Source organism: Biomphalaria glabrata, chromosome 8 (assembly GCF_947242115.1).
Source record: "Biomphalaria glabrata chromosome 8, xgBioGlab47.1, whole genome shotgun sequence".
In the NCBI taxonomy this organism is placed as follows: domain Eukaryota; kingdom Metazoa; phylum Mollusca; class Gastropoda; family Planorbidae; genus Biomphalaria; species Biomphalaria glabrata.
The window spans coordinates 23,569,519-23,593,925 of NC_074718.1; the positions used below are offsets into that span (position 1 = coordinate 23,569,519).

The window sequence follows — 24,407 nt, forward strand, 5'->3', positions numbered from 1 at the left end:
ATTTGATCCAGTCCCCATTATTTCTCTCTCGGATCAAGTTGCAACTTTCCACAAATATTTATTGTATCTAAAAAAACATGAATCAATTTAAAAATTAACCAATTAGCCAATTAATTATTGGTAATGAATTATTTTGTTTGATATCGAAAAACGGAAATAATATTGATAGATCAAGTTGTAAATGTGTTTTTCTACTCATTATATAAGCTTTATTTTTTAAAAGTATTTTTTTCTCTTGCTAATTTTTTCACTAAGCTTTTGTGTGTTCTGATGAGACACGTTCTGTTGACATTGACTGCCTGGACACGTATTATCACGTGACACCAGACTATACAATTATTGCCACACTTTTCAATATTAGAACTAAAAGTCACCTTCCTTCACGCAAAATCTTACCTCTAGACCAGGGGTTCTCAACCTGTGGATCGCCACCACCTTGGGGGTCGATTGACTATTTGCCAGGGGTCGCCAAAGACCATTGAAAAAATGGATTGTTATTGTCTATTCTTCTATAGCTGTGTGTGTGTGCGGGTGGGGGGGGGGTCGCGGCTTAGTGGAGGATTGTAAAAAGGGGTCGCCGAGCATAAAAGGTTGAGAACCGCTGCTCTAGACCATAAAGTAAAGTGATGGCGTAGATGGTGTAAAGGTAAATTCTTTTTGACCTACGGTTAACGAGGGTGTCATGTGACCAGGACAACGACCAACCTATCAGACTAGAGTGGACTCAGGAGTGCCATTCTAATATCCCGAAATTCAAAACCTTAGTCCTCACGAGACCGAGACCCCTCGCGATTTATCACTAAGCCACTAAGCAGACCAAAGAGGTAGTCACTCTTTTACAATGTGAGTAGTTCCCCCTTTTTAATCACTGTTCTTGTATGTGATCAACTTTTGTATCGTGATCAAGGAGATAAACAGTAATGCTGATCTTACATCTCATCTACAGGTATACTTGATGCTTTTGCTGCAGGTAAAATAGGGAGTCTGATCGGATTAGAGGGAGGCCACTCTATTGACAGCAGTTTGGGAAACCTTCGTATATTTTATGAGCTAGGTGTGCGCTATATGACCTTGACTCACAGCTGCAATACACCCTGGTAAGAAATGTTTAATATAATTTTAGGAGTGATGTTGTAACCAGTGCTAGATAGTTGCATAGCGATGTCCATCCATCTCCTTGCCTGACCACAGCCGAATACCGTCAATTAGGTGGTTCGCCTTGGTCGTGACATGTGGCCGTTGCAGTCCATCGTTGGATTGGCCGGTTATCTTGCTAACACCACCCAATCACATGGCTTCGTCCGCTAGCTGAAACGGTTTTCCAGTGCATGACGCTAGGAGGCACATAGGAGAAATTGGGTTGGAAGGGGAGCAGTTAAGCTGTCCACCAGAAGTTGCACCATGCCGGACCATCAAATGTACTGCCCCCTTTCCAGTACTCCCCCCTATGCATCACAAACGAGGAGGTTAGAAACACGATGACAAAGACAAATGGGCCCCACGATGACCTGCTGACTACAAAGACTATTGGGCCCCACGATGACCTGCTGACTACAAAGACAACTGGGCCCCAAGATGACCTGCTGACTACAAAGACAACTGGGCCCCACGATGACCTGCTGACTACAAAGACAATTGGGCCCCACGATGACCTGCTGACTACAAAGACAATTGGGCCCCACGATGACCTGCTGACTACAAAGACAATTGGGCCCCACGATGACCTGCTGACTACAAAGACAATTGGGCCCCACGATGACCTGCTGACTACAAATGCAGACTTTATGGTCATAACACAATGTCTTGAGGGCTCGCAAAGATCTTCCTTTAGGGAACAGTATTAGGAAAAGAAGAAGAGAAAAAGCGATGGGAAGACAACATTAAAGAATGGACGGGCCTTTCAGTGAAAGAGATTCTGTTCAAGGCAAAAGACAAAGAGGAATTAGGAAAAAAGGTCGACAGATCTTGTGTGGTGCCTCAACGGTTCAATGGACTAAGGGGTAGGTGAAGGTGAAGCTTTGAAAAAAAAAGTTAACAGTTAACATATAATGTAAATATCTTATGTTTCTGTTGTCCACGATTAACGAGGGTGCCATATGGTAAGCTCAACGACCAAACACCTTTACTTTTCCTCAACTTTTGTCAGGTACCCATTAAAGCTAAGATCCCTAAATTAAAAATCCCAGTCTTCACCAGCAGTTGAACCCAAATTCCCCTGTTCGGAAGACAAGCGCTATATCGCTCAGCCACCTCGCCAGCAAATGTGAAGCTTTAGAAGACATTTGTTAGTGTAGTAAAGCTTTATGTGACATTGACTTTATGCGCCTGAGTAAGAAATGTTGTTACTAGTCAATGAATTGAAAGGCTATATTGAGGTATAGTGTTAAATTTATTTTTAAAATATTGATGAATGTCTTGTTATGTTAATTTTTGTGTGTTTTCTTTTTCCAGGGCAGATAATTGGAAGGTAGACAATGACAATTCTTATCAGTTTGATGGACTTACACCTTTTGGCGAGGTTCGAATAGAGTTTACTGAAGACATACAAATTATTATTATATTGAACTTAGAAAATATTATTGTGTTTTGTGAGGAGAAAATGATTTTGTACCTGTTGTAGTAACATTAATAACTTTTACTTGGAATAATTGTGCCAACTGCTCTTCATCAATTCCATAAGAGTTCATGACAATGGCCTAGACCACATTTCGATGGGTGTTAGGGATCAATCACTTTCACATTTATTCAAAGTGTTTTTTTTTAAGAAATTCGTGCCTGGTGTTGAGCTCGAGATCTCAATTGACTTTCTATTCATTTCTACTGAGTAGATAAAACATAGAACTTTAGATAAACATAGTTCTTAGATAAACATAGTTCTTAGATAAACATAGATCTTAGATAAACATAGATCTTAGATAAACACAGTTCTTAGATAAACATAGATCATAACAAAAGTGCATCAAAAATGTTTTGTCTCTCGTGAAGTTGGTGTCAACCATTCAGTTAGGACTTTATTTCTGTTGTCCTGAGCATTAGATACAGTATGGCTCCATGTGGGTTCAGTCAGACAACCAGTGCCCACAGATTCCTCAATACGCTAATAGTTTCAGGTCGCTTTAGAAGACGTAAGACGGTCACATCTGTAAGTAAGGAATGCCTGGAATAGAGACGAACAATTCTAAAAGAGTTTTAAAAGTTTGATAATAATCAATTAAAGAGAGCGAATTAATAATTTACAGCTTCTCAATGTCATGGAACTCGAAAAAGCAAAAACACATAGTGGTTATCAAAAAGGATTTTATTTTTCAAATTAGCGAAAGATAAAATCAAAAAGAAGATAATTACGTCCTACGCTTATCCCTGTATCAGTCTAGTCAGGCTTGTTAGTATTAGTAAGTGACTTAGAATCTTCCAAGTCGTTGGTCTTCCTGCCTGGTATAGGGATCCCATTCCATGCTCTAACAGCACTAGGGAAGAAATAATTAATGTACCTTTGTCTTCGTGTCTTTCTGGGTATTTTATTAGGTTTTTCTATTGGCATTTATGGTTCAGTGTTATGCATGTTATTGCTATTTTATTTTTTTAATATTCTGTCCTGAATTGTCTCTAAATGTAGGGATTTTACAATTACTTATAGTGTTACTCTAATCAAATGATAATACTTGTTTATTATAAATACCATGGATCTATTTTGCACATGTTTTAGTTTCTTTATGTGTTCTTGTGCTGAGGGGTCCCAAACAGAGGACGCATATTCTAATATTGGCCTAACAAAGGTTAAATAATATTTAAGTTTTATGTTCTTATTTGATTTGTAAAAATGTATTTTAATAAGCTCTAATGCTTTGTTTGATTTTTAAAATAATTTCTTCAATATGGAGCTTTCATGATAACTTTTCATTTATATAACACCTAAGTATTTTGAGTTTTGAGTTGGTGTTACTGGTTTACCATGAATAAGATAAGTAGTATTTATTTTAGTTTTTTGTTTATTTTGTTTTTGCTTTGGCGATTTACTGGGTGGAAAGACATACTACTCCAATTTGATTCCCATTTTTGTAATTCTCTTTGTAAAATGATAGCATCTTGTGTTGTTTTTATTGTTTTGTATATTATGCAATCGTCTGCAAATAATGTAATTTTCCTGAACTAAAGGGATTTATGTAAAACAGAAGAGTAAAGTGCCTAAGACTGTTCATTGAGGTAACACCAGACGTTTAATTCTATGTAGATTTTGGGGCCACTTGTTATTACAGTTTGTTCTTTCCATATTAGGAAATCCCTAATCCATTGTTGTAGTGAGCCAGTTATACCGAAATAATTAAAATCTTTTAGGCAAGCTTTGGTGGTGCCTTCGAAAAGTCTAAGATCTAGAGAGCATGGTAGCCAAATATGAAATTATAGTTCGTCCATCGTGGTTCGATGATGACCACTTTGTCATCCAGGGGGCTGAGGGCTTTGAACTGGGGTTTTGTGCCTCCTCATGTGGCTGGTGAGACCTATGTTGGCCCGGAATGTTCGGCCGCACACTGGGCAGGTTATTCCAGCTGAAGCTAGTGTCGTTTGTCTTGCTTTTCTTTTCTGGCGTTTTTCTTCTGCCAGCGTTGTTCTTTTTTCCTCAGCAACCTGTGCGCCAGTTTTCACAGCGCGACGCCATGATGCTCTGTCATGTGCCTCTGTCTCCCAGGTGCCTGGGTCTATGCTGAACGCCTTCAGAGAAGCTTTGAGGGTGTCCCTGAAGCGCTTTCTTTGCCCACCTTGCGAGCGCTTTCCTTCGCTTAGTTGGCTATACAAGAGTCGTTTAGGGATGCGGTGGTCTTCCATTCTGTAGACGTGACCTGCCTATCGCAGCTGGGACTGCATCAGGATTGTGTGGATGCTTTGCAGACACGCTCTACGAAGGACTTCTGTATCTGGTATTTTGTCTTGCCATTTGACATTTAGTATTTTTCTCAGACATGTCATGTGGAAGTGGTTTAGTTTCTTTGTATGTTTACTGTACACTGTCCATGTTTCTGAGGCATATAGCAATGTAGGGAGGATGACGGCTCTATAGACCCCTAGCTTTGTGTTTGTGGTGATACCACGTCTGTTCCAGACATTTTTAGACAGTCTGCCATAGGATGCACTGGCCTTGGCGATACACTATCGATTTTTCCATTTCTGGAGAGTGTGCTGCCAAGATATGTGAATTTGTCCACTGCGTTTATATCCTGTCCATTTATAGTAATGCTTGGATCCGAGTAGGCTTTCCCAGGAGCAGGTAGATATAAGACTTCAGTCTTGTTCGTATTGATGGTAAGGCCAAAGTCTGAGCATGCTCTTGAGAATTCACTGACGATGCTCTGCAGATCGTTTTCAGAGCAGGCATTTAGGGCACAGTCGTCAGCAAATAGCAAGTCTCTGATTACTGCTGCATTTGTTTTTGATTTTGCTTTAAGCCGCCTCGGGTTGAATAGGCCACCATCAAATCTGTATGATATATTTATCCCGTTGTTTTCTCTATTTGTGAATGCATCTGTCAGCATAGAGGAGAACATGATACTGAACAGTGTAGGTGCTAGGACACAGCCTTGTTTTACCCCGTTTGATACTTTGAAGGGCTCTGATGGTTCTCCACTTTCTTGGACACGAGCCTTCATTCCATCATGAAATAGTCTCACCATGGTTATGAATTTTTGTGGACAGCCATACTTTGACATGATCTTCCAGAGTCCTTCTCTGCTAACAGTGTCGAATGCCTTTGTTAAGTCGACATATATTGAGAACAGGTCAGCATTTTGTTCTTGGCATTTTTCCTTGAGCTGCCTTGCTGCAAAGATCATGTCAATGTTCCACGCTCTTTTCTGAAGCCGCACTGGCTTTCTGGTAGTAGACCATATTCTATGTGTTACATGAGCCGATTTAGTAGGATGCGTGCAAGGATTTTCCCAGCAATAGAGAGAAGAAATATTCCTCTGTGGTAGTCGCAGATCTGTCGGTTTCCTTTTCGCTTGTATAAGTGAACAATTGTGGCATCTTTAAAGTCTTGTGGTATTGACTCTTTTTCCCACATAATTAAGAAGAGCTCATGAAGTCTTTCAATCAGGGCTAATCCACCTTTTTTTGTAGACCTCTGCGGGAATGGAGTCAGCTCCTGGGGCTTTTCCGCTTGCGAGCTGTTGAATGGCAAGATCGGTTTCCTTTAGCGTAGGTGGGTCATCCATTTTTTCATTTATTGGTACTTGCTGTAGCCTGTCTATGGCCGCTTCATTTATGATGGAAGGTGTATTGAGAACCTTTTCGAAGTGCTCTGCCCAGCGTTTTAGGATTTCTTCCTTATCTGTCAATAGGATTGTCCCATCAGCATTTAATAGAGGGGATGAGCCTGACTTTGTGGGTCCATAGATTTCGTTTATGGCATGGTAGAAGTTCTTCATATCGTGCTTGTCAGCAAATTCCTGTATTGTTTCCACTTTCTTGCTAAGCCAGGTATCCTTGCATTTGGCGTAGCTGTTTTTGCACATTTTGCGGATGTTAGTGAATGCATCTTCAGTGGACTGGGAGTTTGGGTTGTTCAGACACAATTTGTGGAGCTTGTGCTTTTCGTCTAATAGTTTTCTGATCTCAGTACTGTTTTCATCAAACCAGTTCTGATGCTTTCTCTCCATAGGACCGAGTATGTTTAATGCTGTGCTATAGATAGCTTCTTTGAAGCATTTCCAGCTATTATCTACATTTGATTCAGTTAGAAGGGTGGACTTTGCGGACGTCTCTTTGGTTGGATACGAATGTTTAGTTTTGTGATGATGAGGCGGTGGTCTGTTCCACACTCTGCATCACAGAATGAAATACTTACACGGACGTGACACACTAATGTCAGCTCTTGGAGTAGAAAATAGATCCAGAAGCTTCTTCGTGGGAGTTGATAATGTTTTCCTTTGTTCTGTTTTACTTTTGTTTCGTCATGCTTCCGTGTTGCTTTCAACTATTTTTTTTTACTTTTTGTTTCTGAAGCTTGTTGTTAAAGAAATGAATCGCCTCGGCATGATGGTAGACTTGTCACATGTAAGTTACAAAACAATGGAAGACGCCATTGCTGTTTCTCGGGCGCCAGTGATATTTAGCCACTCCGGCGCCTACGCGAAATGTGCACACAATCGAAATGTTAGAGACCAAATATTGAACAAGCTGGTAAGTATTGACTTGTGTGTGTAGGCCTAGAAGTGACAGTGTGTTGACCTGCGTGTGTTGGCCTAGGAGGGACAGTGTGTTAACCTACGTGTAACAGTGTATTGAATTGTGTGTGTTGACCTATGTGCGAAAGTGTGTTGACCTACGCGTAACAGTGTGTTGACCTACGTGTGACAGTGTCTTGACCTTTGTGTGACAGTGTGTTGACTCGTGTGTGTTGACCTATGTGTGGCACTGTGTTGACCTACGCGTGACAGTGTGTTGTCATATGTGTGACAGTGTGTTGACCTATGTGTGACAGTGTGTTGACTCGTGTGTGTTGACCTATGTGTGACAGTGTGTTGACATAGTGTGACAATGTGTTGACTCGTGTGTGTTGACCTATGTGTGACAGTGTGTTGACCTATGTGTGACAGTGTTTTGACCTACGTTTGACAGTGTGTTGACTTATGTGTGTTGACCTACGAGTGACATTATGTTAGCATCTGTGTGTAGACCTATGTTAGTATTTCTAACATAAAAAAAACAACATAAAAATACACTTTTTAAGTAGACAATTCTTTACCTCCATTACACAACTTAAAATTTAAAAAAAAATATTTAAAAATTAATTTTAAAAAATTTCTTTTGATTTAGTCTAGATCTAGATTTACTTATAGATCTAGTATCTAGATGTAATCTATATTAGATTTACGTACAAATTAAGCAAAGCTTACTCTATTAATAAACTTAAAGCAACTTTAAATGTAATAAATAAACAACTGTTAGTTTTCGGTACACTACGGCAGACGGCGCAATGTTTCTTTGAAGCCAAATATATATTTCTTTCTTTTTACTTTGAAAATGAAAACGGTCAAACGGTCCCAGTGTGGCCAACGAGGGAGCATTCTTTTCTCAGTGATATAGCCTACATCAACGGTTAAATATCTATGAAAATAGTTAGCGCCGTTTTTTGAGACCCGTGTCCAGGTTTCACTATTTATGTTCAGACTGCTGAACTGCTTTTCAAGAAAGGTATGTCTGTCACTTCTTCACTGTGCTTACCCCCACCCCATCGCTTTTATGATGCCACGTGATATTACGGACCCTAGAATCTCCCACAGGTCATCTGCTTTGTGCGCTGTCAAGCTGGTCGTTATTTCTTATGTAGTTTACACACCAGGGGCGGACTGGCTATATGGGCAAACGGTCTAATGCCCTTGGGCCGGCATCAAATGGGCCAGTCTAGTCACGACCAAAGAATTTTTTTTTTTATTTAGACAGCTTAAAAAAAAAGTGACAGCAGCAAGGCACAGTTGCCCGAACACGTTTTATTTTATTTATTTTTTCTCTACAATCATTTTTATTTAAAAATTCAACAATAATATAAAAAAATTACACTATACAATATACGTATTATCATTTGCAAAACGTTAGACCGTACTTTTTGCTATGTACGAGCTGCAGAGACTTCAACACTGCTTTGATGTCTTCGAGGTTGTGTTTGCATTGTCTAATCATTTTGCTGGTCAGTCTGGACGTTTGATGGCACTCTCATTTGTTTTTGCTCCTTTTCTTCCCCGTCTTTTGATAGTTCCATTCACAATGTTACCGAAAACTAGGGATGTGAGAGGTTAAGTTGGAAGACATTAATGTTATGTAGCAAAGGGCGACAATTAGCACAAATTGTAAGACAAATTTCCTTATGGATAATAAAGATTATTATTATTATTATTATTATTAACAATACTTGATAGAAGTTAACTTTAACATACACAGCAGCGAAATTGTGAACCACACAACTTAAATCTCATTATGGATATAGAGTTCTTCTTTCTCAATTTTTTTGCGATTCGGTAAGGAAAAGAAAGCTTTCTTTTTGTTTATTATTAAAAACATATATCTAAAAATACTACACTTAATCTTAGACCATAGACATAAATAAATATAGACTGGAAAAAGGAAGTAACTTCATGTAACTTGAAAACATGTATATCTATTGTATTCGGATTTCCGAATTAAGAAAAATTGCATGATCTTCACGCTGAGAGATTTAAAAAAATCACTAGTGAAAATATTGTAATACTTATATAGGTTTTGGCTGAAATAGATCTGAATGCTTAACTTTTATACTGCTCATAAATGCTGTATAATAAAGTACACAAAATTGCAATTCACAAATTTTCGTTTCATAAAACTCTTTAATCGGCCACTCTATATTTATTTATGTCTATGGCTTAGACAAAAAAAAATATATTGTATCTTTTTAAAAAACCAAATCTAGATCTAGATCGAAATAATTTTTATTGCTTTTATAATTAATGGAAAACGTATGCTTAGTATGAAAAGCCTTAGCAAGAAGTCATTAATGACGGGAACTCTTAAAATAATTGTCTGGTTTTATAATGTATTTCACATCCGATATTTAATGAAATGAGATTTATATTTATATTTTAAATAATTGGTCATGGTATATTCATGTAAAATTCGCGTTTTTTTTAATTCCCGCAATGGCTAGGGCCTGCCCTGCTTCATATTACTTAGTGATAGACAACTGCTGTATTATTAAATTTTTTTACTCTAGCCAAAAAACGGTGGCATTGTGATGGTAGTGTTCTACAATGACTATATCAACTGTTCTTCAACTGCTTCGGTGGAGCAAGTCGCTGGTAGGACTTTAAATCTAGATACGTCAATGTGTTTGTGAAGTGAGATGCTGTGCTACAAAGTTTATGTTTATGTATTAAACATCTGCTATATAAAAATACTATAATAAAATACTATATTGGTTAGGAACTGTCATCAATTTAAGAGAGTGTGGTGGCTGACTTGGTCGCTTGGCTTTCGAATCTAGCATCTTGACTTCGAATCTTGGTGAAGACTGGGATTTTGATTTTCAGGATTTTTAGGGCGCCCTTGAGTCCAACCAACTCTAATGGGTACCTAACTTTAGTTGGGGAAAGTGAGCGGTTGGTCATTGTGCTGGTCACTTAACACCTTGCTCGTAAACCGTTGGCCAAAGAAACTGATGACTTTAACATCATCTGATCTATAGATGGCAATGTCTGAAAGGAGAACTTAACTTCTATTAAGCTCTACCTAGCAGGGAATAACTCTACTCTGGGCTATGAAAAAGTGTAGTTTTTATTTTCAAACTCACCATAAGCCATTAAGTTTCGAAAAAATTGGGTGGTGGAAAATCAAATGAGGAAAGAGGGTTTGGCGAAAACGTTCACATATATTTGAAGTATACAAATATAACTACAGGAATTCTGGGTTGCATTAATCGCTTTAGAAAACTGAATTTGAACAATATAGGAGACTGATGCGAATTATAGCACAGAGGCAGAGGTTGAGAGAAATATGTAGAAAGAGATATGTAGAGTGTGATAAGATAAGAAGATGAAGAAATATAGAGGTGATGAACGGGGGGAAAAGAAAAAAAAAGGAATACATCTTAATGTATTTTATATTTCAGATCATATAGATCACATTAAAAACTTGATAGGTGTAGACCATGTTGGCATTGGTTCAGATTATGACGGTGTCCCCAGGTAAATAAGAAAAGGTTAATCCGTTGGAGCTATTGTTTGTTTTTTGTCTTTCTCCCACACCAATTCTCAGATCAAGTTAAAACTTGTTGTACCTAATAAAATACGAATCATTAAAAAAAATGAACCAATTAGTAAATCAATTATTTGCAATTAATTATTTTGTTTGGTATCGATATCAAATAAGGGAAATAAATGCTACTTATCGAGAGATGTTGCTATATATGTAGAGTTATTTCCCTTATTACATTTTGTAGACGTTTTTCTCTCCCACTTCTCATTCTCGAATCGAGTCGAAATGTTGTCTAATTATTCATAGTCATGAATCAATCAAAAATGTAAACAATTAATCAGTGGTAATTAATTAATTTTGTTTCATATAAAAAGGGAGCTTATTCGTGCAGTATTGAGGGTGTATTGTGTATTGTGTTGTTTGTTTTTCTCTTAGTTGAGATTCGTTTATTTTTTAAGATTTTTTTTATTTTCCTTGTTGATTCAAATAATACGACTGTAATACGACATTAAAACCGAAGTCACAACTTTACGATACAGACTTGCTAACAACAACACATTTCTTGTTCCATATGCTAGGACACATTTTTATAAATACTCTTTCTTCCTTAGAGCTAATAGATCTTGGAATAGGTTGCCTGAATCAGCCAGGAAAACCAGCGACCTGGTAGAATTTGTCATTGATTAACATGCATGACTAGATTGACCTTTGGACTCGATAAGGACGTTATCATCTTCTTATTTTAAGTAACGTCTGTATTTTATAAATTACTCTGCCAAACATAGCCTTTATTCAGGGGCGTAGTTAGAAATTTTCCATCGTTTGGGGGCCCGTGGGGGGCTTGACCTCTTTGTGGGGCCCTGCATTTTTGCGCAATATTTAATTTTTAATGTAAAAAACACTCATTTTGGGGCCTCCTTCAAGTGGGGGCCCGGGGGAATTTTCAAATTCTTCTCCCCCACCCTAGCTACGTCGCTGCCTCTAGTCACACTTTACGATACAGACACTGCAAAACAAAAAGGGCCTGACTTGCATGTAATGAATTTCATCTGCATGAAAATCAAGAAAAATATTCAAAATTAAAAGAAAAAAGCTTTTGTAAGGCGAAGAATGCATTCACAACTAACTATTATGAGTTATGTTGTGTTAGGTACAATAAATACTTGTTTAAAGTTCCATCTTGATCCGAGATTGGGTGGGGGCGAAATAACGTGTACAGTTATAAAAATGAGGTAAAACCCTAAATATTTAGTCAAATCTCTGAATACTGAAGAAAGAATTTCCTTTGTATAAAAACAGTTCATAATCAGTAAAAAATTGACTAACATGTTGATTTTTTTTAAAATTGATTCATGTTTTGTCTTTTTGCCAATGAATAATTTAGCAAAATTTCAACTTGATCCGAGAATGGATGTGAGAGAAATACCGTGTTCAAACATTTGACCAGACAGACAGAATAGGTTGAAGTAATAAAACTGTACCTTGAAAACAGAGCTATTATAGACCCTTTCAGAAACGCGATAGTGACGACGATGTTTCAAGGGAGCTCATTTGACATCTTCGGGAAATCAACTCAGCTCCTTCAATTATAATTCAGTTCAGATCTATTTTTACAGAGCTTATATAAACTCACTCCTTCAGTCTGTCTGAGTGGAATCGTTCCCCCTTTATTTCTATAGCTTCTATTTTCGGATCAAGTTGATACTTTGGACAATTATTCATGATCGATGACGATACATGAATCAATCAAAAAATTAACCAATTAGTTAATCAATTAGTCGTAATTAATTATGTTTTATCTGTACAAACTTGTTTGCTACCTAGTGAGTAAGCTAAAATAGTCTATAAAACCTTCTATTTTTATAAGTACTTGAATAACTCAGTCGCTAGGACGCCGAGGTTCCATCCTCGAGTTCGAATTCAGACCCGAGCAACTTTTTACTTTTGAAATAGCAGCACGGATACCCCCCCCCCCCCAACTGGTATACAAAAGTGATTGGACCTTAGCGCACTGAACATGATATATGCATGAAAAATGCGCTAAACAAAAAAAGTAAAAAAAAATATTTCTAATCCCCACATTTTTATTGTTACTCTAGATCTATTAAAAATTAATTACTTGACTGATTTAAAATATAACTAGCAATTTCACTCAATATAAGCCAGTTTTTTAAAAGTATTTTTTTTTGCTTTATCAAAATCTATCAGAAACTAATGTGTCTTTAAGTCATTATTTATCTGCTGTGTTATTATGTTGTTAATCCAGTATTTCTTTATAACATTCACTTGACTATATATTTTGAAACATACAGAATGCCAGAAGGGCTGGAAGACGTCTCCAAATTTCCCAATTTAATCGCTGAGCTCCAGAAACGTGGTTGGTCATCAGAAGACCTGGAGAAGTTGGCGGGCAGAAACCTGTTAAGAGTTTTTAAGGAAGTCGACAAGGTTAGTATTGTCACGTGATTTTAAGTAAGTATTGTCTCCCGATTGTACTGTTTCGTTTCTCTCTATCCTAATCAGGCTTTCTGTAAACACTGCTCAACATACAACACATCTAACTCAAGAACTTGACAACAAGAGTTCCAAAAGAATCTGGTACTTTAATGCGCGGCGTTCCAGTACCACCTCATCGTGGTCGCCGCGTGAACACTCCGCTCTCAGGGAGTGGCCAAGGGTACTGGTTGCTTGCCGCTAATGAATGAGCAGCCGGCAAGTGTAAAAGGAACTCAAAGGGGTTATGTCCAGCCCCCCCCCCATCCTGTGGGGCCCCGGGGCAACGGTTAGTAAGAGACCACGGGTTCTCCGAAAAGCGGATAGCGCTGGACACCAACTCGAGGGTTGGTTGGGTTCTCCTGGGACTCGGCTGATTCGCGGGTCTCTCTTTGGGCAAAGACTGGACTGACTGGCGCGGCCTTAGCGGGCTGCGTCGGGCGGACCGGTTGGCGTCCACGAGCTAGGCTCTATCTAGCCCGTTCCCTGGCGCGCTAGTGGAGGAATCCGCCGCGACCAATGGCGACTCTGACACTGGGAATATCGAGAAACGCGCGCCACCCCACTCCTGCCTTGCAGGAAACTTATATGCCAATCTGTGGCGGTGATTGCTTGGGCAGGTCTCTGCCTTGCCCTTAGTGGCGACATAAGTATAGGCCATGCACGCTGCTGCATTAGAGCAGTAACTAAGCCCGCCAACGGCCTTAACCATACAACCATGATTGACACAGACACAGTAAAAAGCGGGCACGAGCAGACCCGAACAGGCTCCGTGCGCCGGGTATTGGGCGTCAGGCCTGGACACGAAAAGTCAGCTACTAGTCGCCCCGCGACCTCGATGAGGGGGAATTTGTCAGGTCGTGAAAAGTTAGCTAAAATTCCTCCACCTAAGTCCTCTTCTCAACGAACACTGCATTCGTACCTCCTTCGGAGGTCCGATTCGAATAAGGTTGATGGAAGTCTGCCACAACCTCCTGCGGAACTAGATACACCGCAGGCAAATATGACTGGAAGCGAAATAGTGACGGGAGCCTCCGGCCCCCAAACAACCCAAACTGACACTAGTGGGATCCAACCCACTCCAGGGACTAAGCCCATAAACACAAGGTCCCTCCTGATCTTACAAATTAACATCTGCGGGGTCATCCCAAAGGTGTTAGAGCTCTCAAAACTCCTCCACGAGAGGGCAATAGACGTGGCTTTATTACAAGAGACACTAACTGGCAAACGCAATGCCAGTATTACCGGTTATACTGCATTTAAGTGTAAATGCACAGACTGCCGGGGGCTCATTACTTATGTACGCAACAACCTGGTTGCTACACAAGTCCCCGGTACACGAGTGCATGGGCGTACCGACGCCATCACCCTCGAGATACATAAATTAGGGCGTAAACTCACGGTAACTAATCTGTACAACCCCCCCCCCCCCAAGCATGAAATTAGTCTCGAATATGACTGTACTAATATCAACACTCACAACGTCATCGCAGGAGACTTTAATGCTAAGTCTCAGCAGTGGGGCTATGACTCAACCGACTCATCGGGACATAAAATTCATGAACTTCTAAATAACTCTAATTTGTTCTGTCTGCAAAATAAACATACTCCCCCAACTCTATACCATACCGGAAATGGCAGCCAATCTAGACCAGACCTTACTCTAATCACAGCTAATCTAGAATCACATACTCAGTTTCAAGTCCTAGATGACATTGGAAGCGACCATAGACCCATACTAGTCACAATTGCCCTCTCAGAGGCCAGTGGTGTAACCCCAAAAGCCCCGCGTAGATGGAGTTACACCAAGGCGAACTGGCCAGCCTACGAGGCAGCAGTCAACACTGCCCTTATGAATATTGCAGTGGAGGATAGGGACGTTGACATCATATACGGCGAAATAACAGCAGCTATGTTGGGTGCGGCCAAGAGGTTTGTCCCGCGGACTTATCCTGGCGTAAGGCAGAAACGCGTGTGGTCTCAGGAATTGAATAAGCTGGTCCTGAGACGTAAGCGAGCCCGGAGGCTTGCTGAACGGAAGGGTACCCCTGAAATCCGGCGGGAGTACAATCGGCTCTGCAGAGCCACGAGTGAACTGGCCCGACGCGTCCGGTCGGACCATTGGAACGCTGCCTGCGCCGGGATGGATCTTCGGGATACCTCGAAAGCCTGGCGTCTTCTGCGAAACATAGAGGCCAAAGACACAGCGCGAACGGCTGCCCCTCTATTGTCACCCGGAGGGCCGGTCTCGACGGTAACCAAAATGGCCGGCTTGTTGAATCGACATTTTGCTAAAATCAGCAAGCCCAAAAAGAAGTCTGCCATGTCCAAAGCCCTCAACAAAGAACGTAAGAGGCTCGAGAGGGAGCCAGATGAGCCGGAAAGCCAAGCAACGTGCAACGCGCCCTTCTGTCGTGCTGAGCTGGACAGAGCGATAGCTAAGTGCAAAAATCGAAAAGCTCCGGGGCCAGACAAGGTTACCCCCGAGATGGTAAAACACCTTGGGGGCATTGCGAGAGATAAACTCCTGGAGTTTATGAATCGAACCTGGCAGAGTCCAGACTGCCCGGGGCCTGGAAGAGTGCTATCATTGTGTCAGTCCTTAAGAATGGAAAAGACGCGACTAACGTGGAATCCTACAGACCCATTTCACTAACCTCAACCCTTGGCAAAGTTGCTGAGCGAATGGTTAACAAGCGGCTAGTTTGGTGCTTTGAGAGTGCCGGTATCCTGGCGCCAGAACAGACCGGCTTTAGGGCAGGCTTGAGCCCGATCGACCAGGTCACGACATTCGCACAGGAGGTGGCCGACGGGTTCCAGAGGTCCGAGAGCACATACGCGGTGTTCATAGACCTAAAACAGGCCTACGATCGTGTGTGGAAGCAAGGCCTCTATCTTAAGCTAAGAGCTATGGGTGTGCGGGGCAAGATATATAATTGGATACAATCCTTTCTGTCAGGGAGGAGCACACGTACAAAATACCAGCACTCCCTTAGCAAGCCAAAACAACAACTTAATGGCCTGCCTCAGGGCTCTGACCTGTCCTGTACACTTTTCATAGCCTTTCTTAATGATTTGCCCAGCTCACTACGGTCCAAAAAACTGCTATATGCTGACGATATTGTCCTCTGGTCAACCGGGAAGAAAGCCGACCAAATTCAGGCGGCACTTCAAGCAGACCTCCATACCATCTCCTCGTATTGCGACAAATGGCAGATTCAGATAAACGTTGCCAAAACGACCTGGTCCCTGTTCAGCCTAGGAATCGACATCCTTAAGGCTCCATTCGAGCTTCAACTCGGTGGGCTGCGACTCCAGCGTGAAAATACGCCAAAATATCTAGGGGTGACCCTGGATAGAAAACTGTCAATGCTCCAGCACGTCCAGGAAGTTGAACGAAAAGCCTCGGAGAAGTTAGCGTTATTAAGAAAGCTGGCCAGCACAAAGTGGGGTGCCAAAGCTGACATGCTACGCACATTGTATCTAGGGGCAGTCAGATCACAAATTGAATACAGCTATACAGTTCAAGTATACGCTAGTAAAACTGCCCTCGAATCACTCGACCGGGTACAAGCACAGGCTCTACGGTTCATTTGTGGCACCTTTAGGACAAGCCCAACAAACGCTGCTGAAATCTTTACAAACGTGGCACCCTTACATCTTAGGAGGGAGAGGGCAGTACTTACGGCCTACGAGCGCTACAAAAGGGGCGACTCTAGGCTACCCACCTCAATTTTAGTGCGACAGTGGAGAGAGAGGAACCGCATTAAAATGCGATCGTTCCTACATATAGCGGCCAATTTGTCAAATTCAGCTGGACTCTCCACTGATAGAATCCCTATAAGGAGAATCAGTACGTGCCCTCCGTGGAGGAGATTGCCGGCCCCACAAATAAACATGTCCCTGTTAGGGCAAGAGGGAGCCACCAAGAGGCGATTAACACCTGCCATTCTCCAAAATTTGGCATCCATAACTATAAAATCCTACCCATCAGATGCCATATTCTGTTATACCGATGGGTCGGTAATGAGGGACCCCGATAGATCGGGGTATGGGGCCCTTATTGTCTACCCCGACCGGACTGAACCAGATAGGCTCTCTGGTCCATGCGGCTACGCTGCATGCTCCATGGATGCCGAACTTACAGGGATAACTAGGGCGTTCGAGGCCATTAGGGCCCGAATGCTCCAACGCGAGACTAGCGCCACTACGGTGGTGTTGGTCACTGACTCTCGCTCCAGTCTCCTAGTTATGGGTGGCGGCGGGGGAGGGTCGCCCGTAATAGAAGAGGCAATCGGCGCCGCAGATAACATCCGCCGAGCTATTGGAGCTGTCGTTTTTATGCAGTGGGCGCCTTCACATTGCGGCGTGAGGGGCAATGAAACGGCAGACGCCCTCGCAAGGGAGGGTGCAATGGCAGCCACACACCTCGAAGCACCAAGCACGTACTTACAAGCAACGGCACAAATCCGAGCACTCATTCATGAGAAGTGGTTAAAGTTCTGGGAGGAATCCGACAGAGCACGTGGTGTCTGGCAGCGCATGCGTCACCCAGATCGCGACGATCCATGGTGGCGACTGAGGAGGTCAGAGCAGTCAATAGTTGCGCAGTGCAGAACGGAACATTGTCCTATTGGGGCATACTTTGCCCGGTTCCGCACTAACTTTGACTCCCGATGCCGTCACTGTGGAGAGAGCGTCGAAACAGTGTCGCATGTCTTGTACGAGTGTCCCCAGCTCAGCGAGCTAAGGGGGGTCTTGCCTGTGCAGTCACTCGACTTGTATAGCTATGAGGCACTACGCCGGACGGCTAAGTTTCTTGCCAGAGCACTACGGGAGGACTAGTCCTTCCTGCTCTGATTTTTCAATAGGAGTTCATCTCAGGTACTTTAATGAGTAAATAAAATAGCCAATACGACGCTATTGGCAACACAATAAACTGCCTACAAATGTTACACTGTACATCACCGTATTGCCGTACTAAACTCTTCTGTCTCTCTATCTCATCCTGGACTCGTACTGCTTCATTCGAAGATTCACTCCACCGAGTCCACCCCGGACTGACTTCATGGTAGACTAAAGAGTCCGGCCTCCTCGCTGTCCTGTATTGAACTCCTTATACACACTCTGTTTCTGGTCCACGAAGGCTTCTGATCACATGACCATACCATATTATTACTTTGGACAATCAAAACAAAATATTTCTTGAATATTCCTTGCAAATAGACGGATCCTATTGGGATCCGACTGGGGCCGCCTCTGTAAACTCTCTTTGTAATCTTGTTTATATTTTACTTGTTGCCTATAATGATGGGTCGGCTTCAACAGACTCTGAAATAGCAGGACACGTTTGTCTATATTGAGTTCTCTAGCTCTGATATAGTAAACCACACGCTTTACAGACTCTGAAATAGCAGGACACGTTTGTCTATATTGAGTTCTCTAGCTCTGATATAGTAAACCACACGCTTTACAGACTCTGAAATAGCAGGACACGTTTGTCTATATTGAGTTCTCTAGCTCTGATATAGTAAACCACACGCTTTACAGACTCTGAAATAGCAGGACACGTTTGTCTATATTGAGTTCTCTAGCTCTGAGATAGTCAACCACACTCTTTACGTGCAGCTTAGAAGCAGAAGCCACTGCGAGATCCCGAAAACTATTGACGAAGAGCACACCATTGGGTGGCAGAATGTCATATCCCAGATTTACAAAGCCTTGGACTCTTGCCTATATCGGCATTATCATCATAACCTCACGTGTAAAAGTCAACGCTACGGCGTCCCGGTAGCTTTGCACTCTGCTGTGGGTAACCAATGATGAAATGTAAATGGAAATGTCATTGCAGGCTCTCTGGGAACTATTCCAAATACAGAAGTAGAACGATGGTTTCGAGTGGCTAGGTCTCGTCGTGCTGAGGTGCGGTGGCAGAGTGGTAAAGCGCTTGGCTTCCGAAACGTGAGGGTTCCTTGTTCGAATGCTGGTGAAGACTTGGATTTTTACTTTTTAGTTATATATAACTATATCTTTAGGGCGCCTCTAAGTCCACCCAGCTCTAATGGGCGCCTCTAAGTCCACCCAGCTCTAATGGGCGCCTCTAAGTCCACCCAGCTCTAATGGGCGCCTCTAAGTCCACCCAGCTCTAATGGGCGCCTCTAAGTCCAGCCAGCTCTAATGGGCGCCGCTAAGTCCAGCCAGCTCTAATGGGCGCCGCTAAGTCCACCCAGCTCTAATGGGCGCCTCTAAGTCCAGCCAGCTCTAATGGGCGCCTCTAAGTCCACCCAGCTCTAATGGGCGCCTCTAAGTCCACCCAGCTCTAATGGGCGCCTCTAAGTCCAGCCAGCTCTAATGGGCGCCGCTAAGTCCACCCAGCTCTAATGGGCGCCTCTAAGTCCAGCCAGCTCTAATGGGCGCCTCTAAGTCCACCCAGCTCTAATGGGCGCCTCTAAGTCCACCCAGCTCTAATGGGCGCCTCTAAGTCCAGCCAGCTCTAATGGGCGCCGCTAAGTCCAGCCAGCTCTAATGGGCGCCGCTAAGTCCACCCAGCTCTAATGGGCGCCTCTAAGTCCACCCAGCTCTATTGGGCGCCTCTAAGTCCACCCAGCTCTAATGGGCGCCTCTAAGTCCAGCCAGCTCTAATGGGCGCCTCTAAGTCCACCCAGCTCTAATGGGCGCCTCTAAGTCCAGCCAGCTCTAATGGGCGCCTCCAAGTCCCCACCCAGCTCTAATGGGCGCCTCTAAGTCCACCCAGCTCTAATGGGCGCCTCTAAGTCCACCCAGCTCTAATGGGCGCCTCTAAGTCCAGCCAGCTCTAATGGGCGCCTCTAAGTCCACCCAGCTCTAATGGGCGCCTCTAAGTCCAGCCAGCTCTAATGGGCGCCTCTAAGTCCACCCAGCTCTAATGGGCGCCTCTAAGTCCACCCAGCTCTAATGGGCGCCTCTAAGTCCACCCAGCTCTAATGGGCGCCTCTAAGTCCACCCAGCTCTAATGGGCGCCTCTAAGTCCACCCAGCTCTAATGGGTACCTGACATTAGGTGGGGAAAAGTAAAGGCGGTTGGTTATTGTGCTAACCGCATGACACCCTCGTTAACCGTGGGCCCCAGAATCAGATTATCTTTACATCATCTGCCCCATAGAAAGCAAGGTCTGAAACAGGTACTTTGTAAGCCTCTTCGTTTAGTAGCGGCAGCCAAGTGCGTCGTCCAGTTGAGTTTTATATTTAGTTTCCACGATTCAGCCCTTCCTCCCCCCCCACACACACACATATACTGGGAGGAAGAAAAGGAAAACGTGTCTCTTATTTACTGTCTCAGATTTGAGGAATTCCGATCCGACCAATACTGAGTGGCCACTTACTCTTGATTTGTATGGAACACTACACGCAATGCGATAGAAGATTTGAGCCTCTCTGAAGAGAAGATTTGAGAGTCCAAATTTAAAGTAATTGGATTATGATTATTATTATATTTTTACCCATTAATTTATCCGTTGTTGAACATTTCTATTCTACCTAATTGTTTTAATTGTGTTCTTTATATGTTTTGTTTCGTATCTAGGTCAGAGACCAACTGTCTAAAGAAGAAGCTATTGAATATGAGCTACCACTTGAACTATCAATGAATCAGACTTGTAGAACAAACATTAAGTAGACCTGGCGATGCACCATTTCCTTCAAGCACTGTAAAGTAGAGAGCTACTAGAGCCATGGTTTTAACTTAGTTCCTTAACCATCTTCAGTAATTGTAACATTTTTTGTTGTTATTTTCTTTCTAGGGACGTTCAGATCTTATAATACTATTTTTAACATGGCACTTGAGAATATTGTTATCATGATATCATCAATGAACTGAATGATATCAAAAATATCTTTTCAATAATTAATAAACGGTTAAAAAGTTAGACAATGAATATTTCTTTTAAATATGTATATTCTTTGTTTATTTTTTTATTACTATGAAAAGTTGTTTTTTTTTTAAGATGACAGCCTCTTTCTCAAGTAAAGGAATTAATATTTGTAATGGAACCTATATTGGGATTTATTAAGAAAGTTTCAATCGTTGAATTCTGTTGTAAGAAGTGCCTACATACACATGAGGATATATTACGTGATTTCCAATATTGTCTGTTTAGATACACAAAACGGGTTCCTGGCGAGTGGTAAAACTCTTGGATTCCGAACCCAGGTGTCTAGGGTTCGTACCTCGGTGATGTCTGAGATTTTCAATTCCGTGATTTTAGGTCGCCCCTGAGTCCACCCAACTCTGATGGGTACCTGAAATTAGTTGGGGAAAGGTAAAGGCGGTTTGTCGTTTTTTCTGGCCCGTTGACCATTCCATTATCTACCCCATTGATCGCAAGGTCTGAAAGGGGTACTTTAAATGTTACTAGTTACATAAAAGAAAAATTCTTCATAACAGCCAAGACTACAGATGTGAAATTATGATCACGACAATTTAGGTCTCCTGAAACAGCGTGTCCGATCAACGGCTGTGTTCACGAAAACAGTACTCCAACCGATCGACCTCTACCTGAACTGTCGAACCTCCACGGCATTGTTTCTTTTCGGGACGAAAAGCGCTAAGAAGGGGGCGATGTTATAACTCTGCCATGCGCACCGCCATTCAAGATAGTGCAGAAGGTGCGCACTGCCAGAAACTAGACAGAAAAGGATGTTGACATTAGAAGAATAACGATTTCCGCCTAAGTCTAGAGCCGATATGAAGAGACTGGGCTAAAAGAAGATGTTGTTTTGTGTACTTGTAATGTCCCTGTAAATAAACATCTATATCTCGTTGAGTTGCCTCCCTTAAGTTATAACAGTATATTAAGATTATTGATACTTGTCTTTAAATGAATTCTGTTTTTTTTTAACGAATGAATTATGTGGAGGGCTTCTGGTGGTGTGTTTATTAAATGGCGGGTTAATAGAAGCTCCAATTGCGGATAAACTCAAACAGGGGAAATGCTTTGATAGTCCATGGAAAGCTGTGACAACCATAAGTCCATAGCCAAGGCCTATATTCTCATATCGTGCTCCATGCGATGAGCCATAGTCATCCAACGACTCATGTAGGAGGCCAATAATTAGTAACGCAATTATTACATAATTTGTGCCGTTTGTATGAAGTGTCATTTCTAGTATTCAATAAAATTAAAACTAAATGATTCCTACAGACGCAGTTAGTAACTGATATGATAGATACCATTTCGTTTATACTAAGTGAGACACGACTAAGCACTACTTAGTATAACGACTTTTAAATTGCCGCTTTACTTATTAAAAAGCTGTAAATAAGTAAATAAATTCAACGCCTAATGTATTGGTGGATACAGAGCCGGTCTTAGGCCACTGCAACCTATGCGGCCGTAGTGGGCCCCGCACTTTCATAGGCCCCGCGCGAACTTAAGCCATTTAAACCTATTATTAAAGGTTTCCTAGAATTCTCCTGAAATTGCAAAATATACGAAAAAGTCAAGAAAATCTCCTGAAATTATTAAAATTTTCTGAAAACTTATTCAAATCTCCTTAAAAACAGACAAATTGTCATTTGGGGTTGTCATTCAATATGGACAACGCCAATTCTACTCGCAATAAAAAAAAAGGCACAGTCAGCTTTCATGTAATAAAAGTGTGGGTTTAATAATAAGGCGAATCTAAACCAAAACAAGAAGTTCAAATACCACACTGGCATTTAAATATTGATCAAAATCTATTTCGACCTCTTAAAAAAAACAAAAGCGATATTTTGCTTGTCGATAGTAAATCTAAAAGGCAGAGCTGAATGTCTATCGGCTTTTTGTTGGAAAACTACTATCTAGTGTAGATGGCTCGTAAAGTTAATTTGACAGTGATTTTGTACTTAGTAAAGTATGAATAAAAAGCAAAGACGAATTTATTTTCTAATACAAAATCTTAATTTTCACTTATTATCCTTATCCCTACCCAGACTGGGCCCCGCGCAATCCATTTCGCATAGGGCCCCGCTATCTGTAGGACCGGCCCTGGGTGGATATTCATTGAATAAAGAGCTGTTATTAATGAAACTAAAGACTATTTGAGTGGATCAAATGCATTTCTTCCTTTTACTTTCTAGACCAGGCGTGGACTCAGTACGTCCCACCCAGAGCGTTCTATGCGGCCCACGGACACCAGCACATTTTAGGTGCGCCATCGGATTATATAAATGGAAAACATATAAGTTAAACATTTTTAATGTCTATTGACACTTCTGATTCTTATGATGAAGAGGCAAAAGAAACATAGTCTATACATTTCATTCTAAACATTTTAAAGAAAACGAAGATTATTCTAATTGGCAATGTGGAAACATTCAAAGACTTCAACTCGGGCCAGTATTTATTCAATGTCATGAAGAATTGTATTGAAAGTGTTGAGTGGCATGGAACATGATGCCAAGCGTAACAACTGATCGTGCTCTGAAAAGAAAACATAGGTTTGTAAATAAAATTAAAGAACAATATCCCAGCCACAAACTCTACATTGGAAAATTAGTGAAAGGCTACATTGAATTTCAAACATGTTATTGGCCCATTTATATCAGTGATATGATCCGGGAATCTGATGACTGTCGGCTGATTTATTCTGTGATAAACGCTAAAAACTGATCTCGTTCTGACTACTCACTTATGCTCCAGTATTTGCGACGATTATAATTGATGAGCTGCGGTGGGAATATTACAATGAACAGCGTAAATGATCATGATCTCTATACAATATCTCGATAACTTTGACTGCTCAACAGTGTTACATGGTCTGGACGTGGATATTTTAACTTGTTTATTATTGTAAGTTAAAGCGCAATCCAAAAAAAAAAAGCTCGAAATACAAAAGCCATTGACAGTGGAACTTTTGCAACGTTCTGTACACTTTCATAATACGATAATCCTCACGATTGTATTTTGGAGAGATCTGCATTGTATCCACAATCATCTGACATACAGATTCAGAGTTGCCTATACATTTATCCAACAAATGAAGCAACTCTCGCTGAATACTTTTCTTGAGTTTAATGCAAAAAAACAATCCAAAGTACAAGTAATTAATCAATGACTTAAAATAAATCATAGTAAGCAGTGCTTATCACATTCCCGGGAGACGACTCCCAAGGTTAAAACATTTTCGTTCGAGCCGATCTAGGCTCCCACAGTGAGATCCGTGAGTTTTGTTTTTTGT

The 24,407-nt window shown here is 41.6% G+C and overlaps 1 protein-coding gene and 1 long non-coding RNA gene across 4 annotated transcripts in view; both read left to right on the forward strand.

Moving 5' to 3' along the window:
* LOC106054568 (dipeptidase 1-like) overlaps window positions 1-21,140 on the forward strand; it is a 35,400-nt gene extending 14,260 nt beyond the window's left edge. For all 3 annotated transcript variants that reach the window (XM_013210489.2, XM_013210490.2, XM_056038877.1), the window contains exons 6-12: window positions 947-1,097; window positions 2,452-2,518; window positions 6,997-7,173; window positions 9,737-9,821; window positions 10,631-10,706; window positions 13,029-13,164; window positions 20,770-21,140. In XM_013210489.2, coding sequence (XP_013065943.2) covers window positions 947-1,097; window positions 2,452-2,518; window positions 6,997-7,173; window positions 9,737-9,821; window positions 10,631-10,706; window positions 13,029-13,164; window positions 20,770-20,862 — 785 coding nt within the window. In that variant the 3' untranslated portion in view covers window positions 20,863-21,140. The remainder of the gene's footprint in view (window positions 1-946; window positions 1,098-2,451; window positions 2,519-6,996; window positions 7,174-9,736; window positions 9,822-10,630; window positions 10,707-13,028; window positions 13,165-20,769) is intronic.
* LOC129927774 (uncharacterized) lies at window positions 13,171-18,148 on the forward strand. The gene is made up of 2 exons (XR_008779443.1): window positions 13,171-13,314; window positions 18,094-18,148. It is a non-coding gene; the product is annotated as an uncharacterized LOC129927774 (long non-coding RNA).
* Window positions 21,141-24,407: the final 3,267 nt, after the last annotated feature.